This window comes from Dermacentor albipictus, chromosome 9, assembly GCF_038994185.2.
Source record: "Dermacentor albipictus isolate Rhodes 1998 colony chromosome 9, USDA_Dalb.pri_finalv2, whole genome shotgun sequence".
NCBI lineage: Eukaryota > Metazoa > Arthropoda > Arachnida > Ixodida > Ixodidae > Dermacentor > Dermacentor albipictus.
This window is the reverse complement of record NC_091829.1, coordinates 25,969,130-25,984,089: the sequence shown is the minus strand read 5'-3', so window position 1 is coordinate 25,984,089 and position 14,960 is coordinate 25,969,130. Positions and strand designations below refer to the sequence as shown.

General features: G+C 48.3%; 1 protein-coding gene across 1 annotated transcript in view; it reads right to left on the bottom strand.

Annotated features, from left to right (window-relative positions):
• Window positions 1-14,960, bottom strand: part of LOC135901904 (uncharacterized) — a 76,284-nt gene that overhangs the window by 41,401 nt on the left and 19,923 nt on the right. Inside the window, exons 3-4 of the mRNA XM_065431719.1 lie at window positions 4,072-4,347; window positions 781-1,074 (exon numbers count right to left, since the gene is read on the bottom strand). Of these exons, the coding sequence (XP_065287791.1) occupies window positions 781-1,074; window positions 4,072-4,347 (570 nt within the window). The remainder of the gene's footprint in view (window positions 1-780; window positions 1,075-4,071; window positions 4,348-14,960) is intronic.

The window sequence follows — 14,960 nt, the reverse complement described above, 5'->3', positions numbered from 1 at the left end:
TTTTGAAACCCATTCAAGCATCGCAACTCGGAACTGCCAACACAAGCCCCGCACATTCCGTACACAATGAGGAGCTACGATAATCCAAACCGCACTCCGGTCCATGACAGACACGGTCATAGGCGGAACCCACAATATTGTGAGCCTGTGCGGCATTGAAGATATGCACGACGTAAGCATGCCTTCCGCCGGTCCACCTGTAGAAATGCTAACAGATGGATAATGACGACAGCAAATGGGAGCGCTTGTGGAACTTTAACGGGTCTTTGGCTCCGTAACAATTCTGCTAAATTTTTGAGACCGTAGTCAGGCCACATATCTGATTCTAAGCTAAACGAATGTAAGGCAAGCTAGACGTGCTCATAAGTGGATAGTTTTGCAATCATTAGAGGAAACGCAGATAGGTCGGCCTGATGTAATAGTTCTCTCGATTTATTTATAGATCAGACATGAGCCTAAGATTTCACGTGGACGAGGAAGGACACATGGTAGGAACACACTGTAGGACACCGGAACACCTTTTTTATGTTGTTCCTCGTCCGCTTCAAATGTTGTGCTCGTTCCTGCCCTGTAAATGTCCGCAAACTCACCCACCAACGCACATTACTAAGGCTGCAGCCTGCTCTACAGCCTGCTACTCTGCTAAGAAGGGAGGGGGAGAATAAGGAGGTATGCGAGGAGTGGTGATGACGATACGAGCTCGCGTCCGGAAGGGGCTTTTCAGAAACTGCAAGCCTGTCCACAGGGAGTCACGCGTCGTGCGCATGCGCGCATACGTACCGGTGGCGGAGCACTGGTTCTCGAGGTAGTCCCTGGTGCTACCGGGCACCTGCCGGAAGGCCTGCGGCTGCGAGCGCCGGTCCTCGCGGCTCATGCGGCACGTCTTGGCCACCTCGTCGTAGTCGGCCGAGCGGCACGGGAACGCCTCCTCGAGCAGGCACATCTTGGCACACTCCTCCTTGTCCTTGACGTTGTGCTCCTCGCGGTCCACGAAGCCCTCCAGGTGGCCCTCCTTGGCCCGCTCGAAGGCCCACAGCCGGTCGCCGCACAGCGCGTCGAAGGAACTCTTCTGCACTGCGCACAGCAAGCGAGGCAATTGAACTTTTTTTTTCTTCGTCTGGAAATGTCGTTAGTCGATGATAGCGAACCGGGTGAGTTGGAAATTATCCCTGAAATTATCCCACTGCAGGGCAAAGGCCTCTCCCATACTTCTCCAACTACCCCGGTCATGTACGAATTGTGGCCATGTTGTCCCTGCAAACATCTTAATCTCATTCGCCCACCTAACTTCCTGCCTTCCCCTGCTGCTCTTCCCTTCCCTTGGAATCCAGTCCGTAACACCTAATGACCATCGGTTATCTTCTCTCCTCATTACATGTCCTGCCCATGCCCATTTCTTTTTCTTGATTTCAACTCACGGTTGATCACGGTTGAAGAAGGTCACGGTTGACCTTCTTCCATAGCCTTTACCACAGCAACATTGCATTCGCTCGAGCCCATATTCTTCCCGCTCCCCACATCTCTACCCGCACAGACCATGTTCATAAAGTAAAACCTATATTTGCCAGGACTAACGCTTATCAAAATTCGCCTCTAGTTTTATCTATTGCCGAATGGAACTCGCTACCTGCTAACATTGTCTCGCTTACGGAATCATCATCATTTCATGCAGCACTGCTAACCTTTTTAGAATGTGTCAACCTGTCAGATCCCACGTTTTCTTGAATATTTATATAAACAGTGTTTTCAAGTGCTTGGCATTGTGTAAAATTCATTCCGTTTCATCAGATATGTGTCTGTGTAGGCTGTTTACCTAAGTGTTTATCCCTAACCTCTTGTTCTGATGGGTACTGATTGTTTGCATCACATTTTATGTTCTTATGCGCGTTTCACGCTACTAAACATTGTATAAATTTCGTTACCCTTTTCTTTCTTTCTTTTTTTTGTTTGCTTCTGCTAGATGTTCTTCATGGTTCCTAATGCCTTCATATATTTACATTGTACAGATTTCAATCATACTTGAACTTTTTCGTCCCCCCCCTATGTAATGCCCTAACGGGCCCTTAGGGTACTCAAATAAATAAATAAAACTAAGATGTCATTAACTCGCGTTTGTTCCCTCACCCAATCTGCTCTTGTCCCTTAACGTTACACCCATCATTCTTCTTTCCATAGTTCGTTGCATCGTCCTCAATTTAAGTAGAACCCCTTTCGTAAGCCTCCAGGTTTCTGCCCCTTAAGATCCATGAGAGCAGCTCCATCCATCCATGAGAGCAGCTCACAGCAAACGGAAATTTGTCAAGCAGTGTTTCTCCCATCCTTTCTTAGTGCTTTTGTTCACTGCACACTGCTATCATGGATAGCTTATATCACCAAAATTGAACATCGCTGAAAGACGTGCACAGTAGGGGCACGTACAGCTAGACAACAGTGCTCTCTGTTTCATCATTTCATCATTTTCATCATTTGACTTATTTTGCGTGTTATAATTAGGCACTATGTCGTGTTCGAGGGTAGGGGGAAGGAGTTTTGCAATCACGTTACTCCTTCTGGGAGGGATTCCTTTGTGTGCCTATTTTCCGCGGTAAATGAACACATATATTAAAATTGTCAGGGAGTAAAAATTATAAAAGGTGGTCTTGGAGAATAAAGTGTCAGTTGGTGCCCATGCTCAGCGCTACCGTCCTTTATTTAAGTCTGCATACTGCCTTCGTTTGTTCGCGCTGTTGTACTCCGAGAGCGTTGCGCCAACGCACCAGAACGGAAGTCGCAGAGTTAGGACTTTACAAGAGATGTCACATCTGCATGTCACCTGCACGTCACATCCGCACTTTCCGCTGGGTGCAACATGTTCATAGTGTCCCCTACGAGTGAGGGAATGAGATGCCTACCACTCAGTAGTACGGACTTGTACCGACTTTCAAGGGGAACGCTCCCGTCTCTTAGTGCAAGCGGGTCTATGCTACTGTTCCACAACCAGCTATGAACGCTGGGTACACAGCCGATACAACCAGGTACGACATCGACACTAGCCGCAGGAACAGGCGCAGGAATGTGAATGTAATAATACTGAGGTGATTCTTAGCTGCGATTATAGAAAAAGCGTAGTTGGGCGTGTCGTGTAATTCCTAGAACAGGTAACTGGTGGCTCATTAGAGTAACAGACTATGCGAAGAGCGGCAGCGGACAGGCACCCTGTCCGTATCGTTCCTACAAGTCCAGTAATATGTTATCTGGGATAGTGTCGGCCCGCGCAGGACAGGGGTAAATGGAAATTGATGATAAAGGTACTTGTCTTCTATTACTCCTCGCTCTTTGTACCTACCAAGGAACCGCGTTTCAGAGAACAGCGGCAGGACAGTGCTCAATATTCAGAACCCTATATTGTTGCATTGCGCTCTTTCCTACAAGTTTATGCTACTGCAGAAACATCTCGGTGCAACTGACCTTGATAGCGCTACGCATTACGCCGGGATTACGTAGCCTCTTTGCAGTCTTTCGTAGCCAGAAGTACACGGTAGCCAACCGGAACGAATTCTGGTCAACCTCCCGGACTTTCTCTTTGTATCTCCATCTTTCTCAGTGCTCGACTACACTCGCGTTTTCTTTATCTTTTCATTAGTTAGAAACATTTGAGACAAAGTTCAAGGGAGGAACTTTTTTTTTTTTGAGGTGAGGTAAATTGCAGTCATACGCATGGTTCCACGCAAAAGCAAGTAGGACTCACAGTTAGTTAGTTAGTTAGTTAGTTAGTTAGTTAGTTAGTTAGTTAGTTAGTTAGTTAGTTAGCTAGCTAGTTGGTTAGTTAGTTAGTTAGTTAGTTAGTTAGTTAGTTAGTTAGTTAGTTAGTTAGTTAGTTAGTTAGTTAGTTAGTCGGTCAATTGGCCAGTCACTTAGCGAGATATTCATTAGGTTAGTTTCTGGTTAACGAGTCAGAGAGTATGTTGGTCATGTAGTTAGGTCATATCTTCTGCCTTGAAAGCAACAGCGGCTATTTCGTGCTGCGTAAGAGGAATGGAACTAAGTTAAAAAGCAAGAGTATAAAAAAAGAAACACAATCGCATCAGATACCTCCTCTGAAGCATATCTTCTCGAAGTAGTTTGTGCTTGGCGTGGGCACGAGCAGGTCTCGGCGGCCGACCGAGTTGAGGTTGAAGGAGGAGCAGCGGAAGCCGACGTAGTTGAGCGAGAAGGAGAGGCATTGCGCCTGCTGCTTGCACAGGTTGATGCAGTCCCGCGTGAGCGCCTGGTCCGGCTGCTGGAGCAGCGTCTGCCCGCTCACCGAGCCGGAGTAAGAGAGCCCCGTGGTCTTCTCGAAGCTCTCGATGCCGCCGAAGCAGTTCTGGCCTGCGAGACAGAAAGCGGTCCGAGTTTCACGAATGCCACGCTGGAGCTGTGTTTGCTTTGGAAGTGAGAGTTCCGGTGCAAATGAGATGGTGTTTGGAACACGGAGATTTCCTCAGCAGGAGATTTGGCGAGTTCAGTGGTGCATAAATTGCATCACAGCACGCAATTTGACGTCCCAGAGCGCCTCAGCCATAGTTGAGGACGCCCGTAGCGGGCGGTACCGAATTAACTTCAACAACTTCGGTTTCTCTAACGTCCACCCAAAGTAAGGTAGACGAACTGCGTTCGTTGGCTTTGTCATAATGTTCCATAACGCTGAAATATGCTATGGCATTCTCATATATAGTCAGTCCGAAGTGATAATTACTGCAGCTATATATACTTTCACCAAGCGACGCTGATATTATGAAAACTCCCAAGCAACTATATCTGTTGTTTCCCTCGTTCTTTGTTTTCGCAGCTGTTCTCCCGGCTAGGTTATCAAGGTGGGTAGCCTGCACTGTTCGGTGAAGAAGCCTATAATCGTCGTCGTCTCCCTCTGAAACATTCTTGTTCGTTGTCTCTACGCTTGTCGCTCACATCCGATATATTATTCATTCAGTAGTTTGTCCGCCGGCATATAAAACTGGTGGCGCTTCGTGAGTGCCAAGTGTTAATTTGTTATGCGGTACACTTTGTTATAAAGTAAGCTTTCTTATCTAGGCGTTTGGTGTTATCGGAGGTAGCTTACGTGGCTAGCGGGCATTAACAGCAGTAAAATATCTTCGACGTTAATTTCGCGATTTGCCTAAAGTTAGCTAATTACAGTTCTAATTACTCATTTTAGGCCTCACGTGGTAATTGCGAAATAGAAGCCGAGCTTAACAGAAATCCTAAGACTCGCACCACTTTCTATATATCCGTCCCAGAAATCTATTAGAATGCCTCTGCATTCCAGTCATCCTAGTCGCGAATTGTTGGAGGCATGCTTATTGGGAAATGTTAACTGAAACGCCAGTGTAATTCTTGTGTGCATATTTGATATCGTTTATCCGGGAAATGGCACTAGTCTCAGGATATCTGCTAAGCGGACATGATTCTGCTATTGGTCGTTTTCAATATTGCAATTACAACACATACCTAATTATACACTCTTCAAATACTCATTTTAGGCTAAGTTTTGGTAGTGTATATGCATTGTTATCAGAATTATTCTTGCTGCTAATGTTAATCTAACCACGTACCCACATGCAAAACTAGCAGAAGTCTAGATTTGGCAGATTTTTTTAATTAGGTTCCTTCGCACGAAAATAAACATAATATACGTATTATGCATGCAGAGCAGGTTCCCTGCTGTACACTTCAGCTGGCACAACTGGTTGAAGCTTTATGTACTCTTTTAACAGCGGAGCTGTTCTAAGTCGAGCCTTCGCCGTCCGTTGTCACCCATGGGGGCAGCGGGCAGAGCGCAAAGGAGCGGGGTATAGGGGCAGGTGTTTCGCCGGCGCGCGCCCTTTTCGCCCCACGGATTCTGCTCGGTGCGAGCAGCAGCGGGAGCTCGCACGAGAGCGGCAGGGTCGACGTAGCTAAAATGTCGAGCTTCGAAAGCGAGAAGCGCAGGCAAAGCGCCAGCGTAGGGAAGCCCCTGCCGCCGAGGATCGAGAACGGAAGCGCAAGCCAAGCGCCCGTGGAGGCAAGCCAACCCCCACTTTCAAGAGAAGCCAAGCCAATCCAAGTGCCAGCAGAGGCAAGCTAATCCCCAACTTCGAGAGGAGGAGGCCGAGCAGAGACGTTGACGCGGAGAGATTCCGCCCAGTGAGGGTGCCGATGGACGGTTCAAGAGAGGATTCCTCGACCATGAGTGCGGCCACAGCTGCAACGTGTGTGATAGACTGTGGTTTGATCACAAACTCACGTAACTGAAGAGTGTGCGTAATCCAGAACCGAAACTCGGATCTAGCAAAACGACGACAACGAGACATGAGAAAACTACCACCAGCTGCGCTATTTTGGCAGCTTTCATTGCGTGGAACTGGCTTTACCATTTTTTTTTCAGTCTTTTCCGTCAAATTTTAGTTCTTTCCTAATACATATTAAAAATTTATTAGTTTCCTTTATATTGCGTAAATATATGCTTTTAGCACTTCCATGTTAGATTTATACCTATGCTTGTAGCACTTGTATCGTTTTCTTCCTTGTGGGATCCTAGTATCGATGTATACGTTTTGCCAGCTTTTTAAAATTGTCGTGCAAATTCTTTCTAATACTTTTTTTGCAATACGAGTTCTTTGTACAATTCATTGTGTTATCCCACCCTGCTAAAGTTCCTGCTTGAAATTGCGGTGTCTAGGAAGAAAATTCTAAATGAATAGCCGATTCGCAGTCCATTGATGTTCTGATGACGCTAGACAGCCTTAGAGAGTTCGCACACGTTAATTTTTCATACGGCGTGATACCTCTTATGACACTGCTCCCCTGTGTCCTCCTTTTTTTCTTTGTTCGCTTTCTCTGCGCCGATTTCAAGTATGTACCTCCTTCCATTGCTTTCTACTCTTATATTTCTTCTATTACTTTCTATATAGCCATCACTATCCTTGCCAAGTGAACATCTCCGTGCGCCAGTTCTGCATGAGTAATACGTCAAAACTGTGTAGCTTTGTGGAATCTGTTACGTCACCAGATTACCAAAAAGTAATGTGCCGCATTTCTGCTACATTTTGTTTTTCATAGCAATTACTCATGGAAGTGGCATAAACTAACGACGCGTATCAGAACGTCGTGTGTTTAAGGCACATGTATTTATTGGCACATGAATGTACTCCATTTGATTCACTGGTTAGCCAGTGTTGCTAAAGCCTAAATAGCCCTCATGCTCATTAGCATAAATTTGATCACTACCCTGCAAGTCATTTCTATACAGAATTCACTCACTCACTCACTCACTCACTCACTCACTCACTCACTCACTCACTCACTCACTCACTCACTCACTCACTCACTCACTCACCTACTCACTCACTCACTCACTCACTCACTCACTCACTCACTCACTCACTCACTCACTCACTCACTCACTCACTCACTCACCTACTTACTCACTCACTCACCTACTCACTCACTCGCTCGCTGTTCGTAGCGTATAATGCTAATCTTCTCTAGGGTACGTGACATGACCTAGGAGCTAATACCGTGCGTCTGTGAGCTAGATCAGGTCGACACTACACTTCCAGAGTACGGCACTGCTTCAGTGACGAGGTTTGCTCGATCTCCTAGAGCTCAGGCACACCCGCTAAGCGTGAAAGAAATGCAGCAAAGCAACAACTTGGCTGTCAGGGCAAGCCTTGGGTGTCGTGCGGAGAAGACGGCAGCCTCCTTGATGCCACAGCGCCGCGTCGACCCTATCAAGTGTCACGTGGTTCCGCCAGTATTGGGGTTCTTACGCAGGCGTAGTGGCGGGTCTTAACAACTGCGCCGCCAGCAATAAGGTTCAATTACGGACGCCACCACGCGAACTCTCGTTCACAAATTGACAAGAGGCCCTGCGTCTTCCAATAGGAAAACGTGACAGGCGCTGCAGCTATTGCCTTTTTTGCCCCTTGTCTTTCGGTAACATAAAGAAAGGTCTCCTGTTCTCTTCGTAATTGCCCTTTTCCGAAGGGCCACTGGCAACAGATCAACTTCTTTCTCTTGCAATCTCACTATCGTGTGTGTGTGTGTGTGTGTGTGTGTGTGTGTGTGTGTGTGTGTTTGTTTGTTTGTTTGTTTGTTTGTTTGTGAGCGCGCGTACCTATGTCACATCTACACACCGCTAATCCGGAGGGAGAGAACATTTCATTGCTAGAAAAGCAGTGAGATGGTGTGGATTGGCTAAAAGCGGGCACACTCTTCGCTTATGCTTGCGTACACTTGAGAAAGTATACAACAGCATCGGCGTAATGCGCGCAACTTCATTCTATTCTAGGTATATTTGGCTGCGGAAGTGGCGACACCATTAACTATTGTCGGATTTATTCGGCACGTCGTGCGCCGAACGCAGACTTCGTAACAGTGATAACCCGGTGAAAAACGAACCCCCGAGAAATTCATCGTGAAAATTTCCCAAAAAGGAGGCTGTAGGGTGCTTAGCCGGAAAAGCAGCCCCCTGGCTTCCTTACTCGCGTTGAAGGGGCAGGAAGGGCTTCGAATGAGTCTTTGAACTCTTCGCAGAGGCTCCTAGATAAGTTTGTCTGAAAAGCTTAAATTTCATCCACTGTGCCTTATTCGCTAACTGTGGTAAATCACTTGGTGAGGCTATATTTTGACGCGACGGTTGCGCCTTTCTATAGCGAGGCAGCTTGTCACAAGCGGTCATTCCACGCACTTGCTAAGCACCGGCTACCGGTGTGGTCACCTCAGTCCGAAAGGTCTAGCGTGACTATGCACCCATACTGGGGCGATAAATGTGTCCGCCCAGACGAGCCGCGCGTTATGTTACAGCATGCAGCACTTAATGCTCGTCTAACACTCTGCGTGCCGCCATAGTGTTGTTTTCGTTGTAAAGGAAACCGAAGCAGTAGGGGATAAAGAACATATTGCGGCACACTATAAAATAACATATGGGGGAGAAAAAAAAAGAGACGAAAGAAAGAGCTTGTGGATGAAAGTGCGCTCTCTCTGTTGTCTTCTTTTTTTCTTACATGCGTTATTTTACAACTGCGGCACAATACTTTTATTAGCTGTGCACCAACTCACCCAACATAGTACCCTGCTCAAGCAGTTCCGGCTTTCGTGAATGGTTGAGAGAGATTGACTTATACGCAAAGTTCATGCGTGCACTTGTAATCATTGCGTTCTTATTTTTCTAAAGAATAATAACCGATACATGCTTAGGTGCTTGCGCTTTCAAACTTTTAGAAGAAGTCGAGATAGTTACATATAACGCTGCGCAAGTTTGAAATTGCTATGGTGTCGTCACTGACACAAAAATACCGGAAACCATCATTCTATTACGTGGAAACTAAACATAATGCCCTTTTCCAGCGTTTCTACCATACATAGACCGGAGCGCTGGGCTCGGTTCCTTCCAACAACAGCATCCAGATGGCGCTCGCCTACGCGCATCCACGGCCCACGCAAGAGGCTGCGTTTCCACCAGAAAGCTGGTCCACTCGCCCTCGTGCATAGCACTCGCCGCCAGCGTTTCCCTGTATACATTACATTTACATACGCTGCAGCTTGCGGGAATTGTGAGACGCATGCAATCAGGGGTCTTTGAATGCTATCGCGTTCCACTCTTAAAGACGATTCTTAAGCGTCCTCCAGTGTTTTCTTGAATATATTTAACCCTCTCAGAAAGAAACCCGCATTTTTGTTTTCTTACTTGTCTACAGAGGAAGAGCGATCGCTTCGGGGCCAAAATTATAGCTCCGAAACAAAAAAACAAAGAAAAACGCGGAAATTAACGCGCCGCGGACGCGAGCCATACCATTTCGACGTCGACGTGCCGCAGCAACGCAGGCAGCGGCATGTGAAGGGGGTCCTCCTTTAGCAGTATTTGTTTTCCCGTTAATTACTTATTTCTTTCCGTCGCAGATGTGGCGCGAGCCGCAGGGTCGCTGTAACCGGGTCACCAAGAAATTCCGCGGCGCTTCCCTTAAATTTAATTACGGCCGCGGAAAAGAGGAGGCCGCACACAGTCGCGCCAACGCGGCACATTTCATTGTGCGCCCATTATATTTTAGCGCGGCCCGGGCGAAAACGAAAGGCTTCGCCGCCATCGGGCAATCTAAAATGTCGGCGCTGCATGCAGCCTTAATTTTTCCGATGCGGCGCGGCAATCCTTTCGCGCCGCGGGTCTCGCATACGGAACGACTTGCGACGTGAAGTATGCTACGACGAATGAATTAAAGACTCGCCTCGGGCGGCTAGGCACGTCAGGAGACACCAGAGAGAGCTATGTATGTTGTAGAAAGCGTCGACGGAAACGAAGCAAGCGCAATATTGGCTGGTTCGGGATTAATTACGCAGTCGCCGGAATCAAAAGAGGAATTAGAAGACGCGAATGTCTCGTCGTTTCTTGTGGGCATCAAAATATACGTGTGCAACGGCGCGCGAATGAAAGACGGGAAGCCAGTGTGCTTCGGGTGTCGGGAAGTAAATATGTGGGGTTTAGAAGAACACGTGTGTATATATAGTATATGCAGGATGTATCCGAGAACACTTTCAAAACTTTTTTAAAGGTTGCCTGTGGCAGAAGGAAGGAAGGAAGGAAGGAAGGAAGGAAGGAAGGAAGGAAGGAAGGAAGGAAGGAAGGAAGGAAGGAAGGAAGGAAGGAAGGTAGGGAGGTTAACCAGTTTAGCCTAACCGGTTTGCTACCCTACCCTCGAAGCGGCGGACACCGCTTGTACAAAAAAATTGAAATGCAATATCGACTAATTAACAAGAACTCGCTAATTAACTTCTTAGGTAATTATCGTATGACTCATATTTCAATTTACAAATTCTAGCAGGGGACTTGGCAAGGCGGATCCACTTGGAACGAATTCTCAGGACGACACCAGTTTCGAGATATAAGTTCCCGAACTTTGCGGAGGAATGTGCTGGCGTTCCAGTTACTTGTGTGCTTCAATGCATGAAACGACGTTTTGTTAAAAAATTAACTGGAACGCCAATGCATTTCTCCGCAAAGTTCGGAAATTTATATCTCGAAAATGGTGTCGTCCTGAGAATTCGTTCCAAGTGGATCCGCCTTGCGAAATCCACGGCTACAATTTGTAAATTGCAATATGTGCCGTAATTTAATTAGTTGAAAGCTTAATTAGTGAACTTTTATTCATTCATCGATTTCTCATCTCAATGTTTTTGTGCAAGTATTGTCCGCCGCTTCGAGTAGACCGGTTCATAAACTAGAATTGTGATATGGATCGATGGATGGATGGAGTAACTTTATAGAAAGGTCCTGCGAGCTACGGGGCGCAAGGTCCCATAGAGCGGGCTACTCCCACGTTGGGACCGGGAGTTGTAACTCCCTGGCCGCATCGTGGGCTCGCTGGACGGCCCAGAGCTGCTCCGCCAGGTCCGTGCTGCGTAATGCGTCTTGTAGCCTGGCGGAGTCTTGATCCTTGTTTGCGTGGGTCCGACCACACGGCCAGAGCAAGTGATGTACGCCTAGTGTGCTATGGCAATTTTCGCAATGTGATGTTTTGTATAGGTCAGGTATGTAGTGATGTAGTCTGTTCTGCGTGGGGTACGTGTTTGTTTGAAGCATTCTGAACGTCAGGGCTTGAGGCCTGGTGAGCTTATTGTGAGGTGTGCTGTATATTCTGCGGTCTAGATAAAAGTGCTTTATGATCTCGTTATATGTGGAGGGAGGGTCCCGATTCTCGCTGGGATGGTCCCGACTAGAATAGGTGGCGTCGCGGAAGGTTAGGTCTCGCGCGCTCCTGTGAGCCATCTCATTGAGATTGCAAGGGGCGTCCTCGATCTCTCCGAGGTGTGCCGGGAACCAGCAGATGGTGTGATGCTGCAGCGGTGCGGATCGATTGATTATTTGTAGGGCTTGTCTTGCAACTGTTCCTTTCTGAAAGGCTTTGACGGCTGAGCGTGAATCGCTGTAGACGTGGGTGGTGGTCGGGTCTGTGAGCGCGAGTGCGATGGCAACCTGTTCTGCTATCTCGGACTTGTGGGTCTTGACTGTGAGAGCGTTTCTCACTTGACCTTGCTTGTTGATCGCGGTGGCAACGAAGGCCTTCCTGGTTGGGTACTGTGCCGCGTCAACGAAACAGGCTAGGATTTTCTTGTCACGTATTTCGCGCAGGATGAACGATCCGCGTGCCAGCCTTCTGGGTTGATGGTGCGTGGGGTTCATGTTCCGCGGCAGTGGGCGAACCGTGTAGGAGTTGCGTGTGTCCGTCGGAACGCTTTGATAAAGAGTCTCGATTACTGTGGTGTCATGGCCTAGTTTGGCTAGGATTTCTCTACCCTGTTTGGTTCCAGAGAGTCTTGTCCATTGAGCCCGTTCTTGAGCTTCGGCGATTTCTTCAAGTGTGTTGTGTACCCCCAGTTGCAGCAGGAGGTCTGTCTCGGTGTTCTTGGGGATTCCCAGCGCTTGTTTAACTAGCTTCCTCAGTTGTACGTTGAGTTTGTCCTTCTCCGCTACCTTCCATCTGTGCATGGCCGCCTCGTAGGTGAAGTGGCATAGCGCAAAGGCGTGTGTTAGCTTGAGGAGATTTTCTTCCTTAAGGCCGTGTTGTCTGTTGGCTACGCGTCGTATGAGATTCAAGGCATTATTCGACTTTGTCACGATCTTCTCCACTGTAGCTGCGTTAGAGCCGTTGCTCTCAATGAACATCCCAAGGACTCTGATTTTGCTGACGTGTGGAATGGTTCCTCCGTCTTTTGTTCTTAGAGTAACGACGTGTGTGTCTCTGATTTCGTTCTTTGGTTTGGGACCGCTCCTCGATGGTTTGTAGACGAGGAGCTCTGACTTCGCAGGCGAACATCGCAGGCCAGTGGGAGCGAGGTATTCCTCGATCACGTCGATCGCTTCCTGCAGAGCGCTTTCAATTGATCCCAGGCTACCTCCGGGGACCCAGAGCGTTACGTCATCGGCGTATATCGTGTATTTGACGTTCTCGATTTGATCCAATTTCTTGCCTAGGCCGGCTAGCGCAAGGTTAAAAAGCGTCGGAGAGATGACAGAACCTTGCGGGGTGCCCCGTTCTGTCACTCAGGAATGATTTTGTATAACCGTAGAGTCTCATCCCGAGGTCGAGGTTGGAGATCGTGTCCAGTATGTAGTCATGTGATAAATTATCGAATGCCTTTTCGAGGTCTAGCCCTAGGATTACTCTCGCGTCTCTCGTGTCTGCGTCAATGATCTGATGCTTGAGGAGCTTCATGGCGTCTTGGGTGGATAGCCCGGGTCTAAAGCCGATCATTGCTGCGGGGTAGACATCTTTATCTTCGAGATGTTTCGAGAGCCTGTTTAGGACCGCGTGCTCGGCTACCTTGCCGACGCAAGACGTCAGCGAGATAGGTCTGAGGTTATTGATGTTGGGCGCCTTGCCAGGCTTTGGGATGAGCACGATAAGGGCCGTTTTCCAGTCTTCTGGTAGTGCTCCATTCCTCCAGATGTTGTTGATTTCCTCTGTGAGGGTTTCGATTGAGGTTTCGTCGAGGTTTCTTAGTGCCTTGTTTGTTACGCCATCCGGCCCCGGCGCTGACTTGCTGTTTAGGTTCTGAAGGGCCGTGCGTATCTCTTCGGTTGAGAAGTCCCGATCAAGCTCTGGGTTGGCTTTGCCGCGATATGCATCGGCGGTCGTGCCTCTAATATTTTTGGCCAGCGGGAGGTACTTGTCGGCGAGACGGTCAATGAGCTCATTTTCCGTAGTAATTTTGAGTTCCTCGTGCATGATCTTGTTCAGCGTACGACCCTGGTCCGCTTTGGTTTTGGTTCTATCTAAAAGATGTTTGAGCAGGTGCCACGTCGTCCCGCTGTTGATGCGGCCGTCCGCGGCGTCGCACACCTCGTTCCATTGCTGGTTAGATAGTTGCGTGCAATATTCTGCAATCAGCCGGTTGAGGGAAGAAATTCTTTTCCTGAGCCGTCGATTGTGTCTTTGTTCTTTCCATCTCCTGGTGAGCGATTGTTTGGCTTCGAGCATGTGGGCCAGTCGGCTGTCCATGCTATGAACGGGAAGATCTGTCTCTATTTCTTTCGTGGCCGCCTTAATGTCGGCCTTTAGTTGCGACGTCCATTGTTCCATTGATTCTTTGCCTGTTCGACGTTCGTGTCTGAACTCGCGGAACTTGTCCCAGTCGACGTACGTCATTTTCCTGGGTCCTCTGGATGGGGTGTCAATTGTTGTCTCAACAATGTGATGATCGCTGCCGAGATCCTCGAACAGGTTGTTCCACTGATAGTTTGGAACGTTGCGGACGAAAGTGAGATCTGGCGTTGTGTCGCGGTTGACCGAGTTACCCGTTCTTGTGGGGTGCTCGGCGTTCGTGATGAGCGTTAGGTCAAGTTCATCGGCGTCGTTTAGCAAGTCCTTGCCTTTGGCTCTGCTGGCGACGTATCCCCAGGCCGTGTTAGGGGCGTTGAAGTCCCCGGCCACGATCACGGGGTTGTCGCCGGCACGGTTGCGGGCGAGCTGGAGTATTTGCTTAAATTTTTGTGCTCTGTGCTTGGGGCTGCTGTAAACGTTTAGGATGAATATGCTCTTGGCGTTCTTGGCTCTAGGGAAGACTTCCGTGAGAATGAATTCGCAATTGCTGCGGTCGTGATTAACGTTGTGTGTCGTGTGGGCTAGCTTGTTGCTGACCAACGTGGCGATACCTCTACATTTGTGTTGCGGTGTCGTTGCGGTCACGTCATAGCCGGGTAGCGAAGGTGTAGCGGTATTTGTCTCTTGTAGGAGAATGACTTGGGGTTTGTCTTTTTTGGCTCGAATGTATTGTTGCAGGGGGGCCTTTTTACGGACGTAGCCCCTACAATTCCATTGCCAAAGGCGAAACGTTTCAGTTTGCACAGCCATCTTTGTTGTTGGCGTTGGGTGGCCTTTGTGAGGCCACGTTGTTGCTATGTCTATCGAGCGACAACGCCCGAGGTAGCTTGGTGATAGCAGGCTGTGACGTCACAGGCGGGTGGTCTG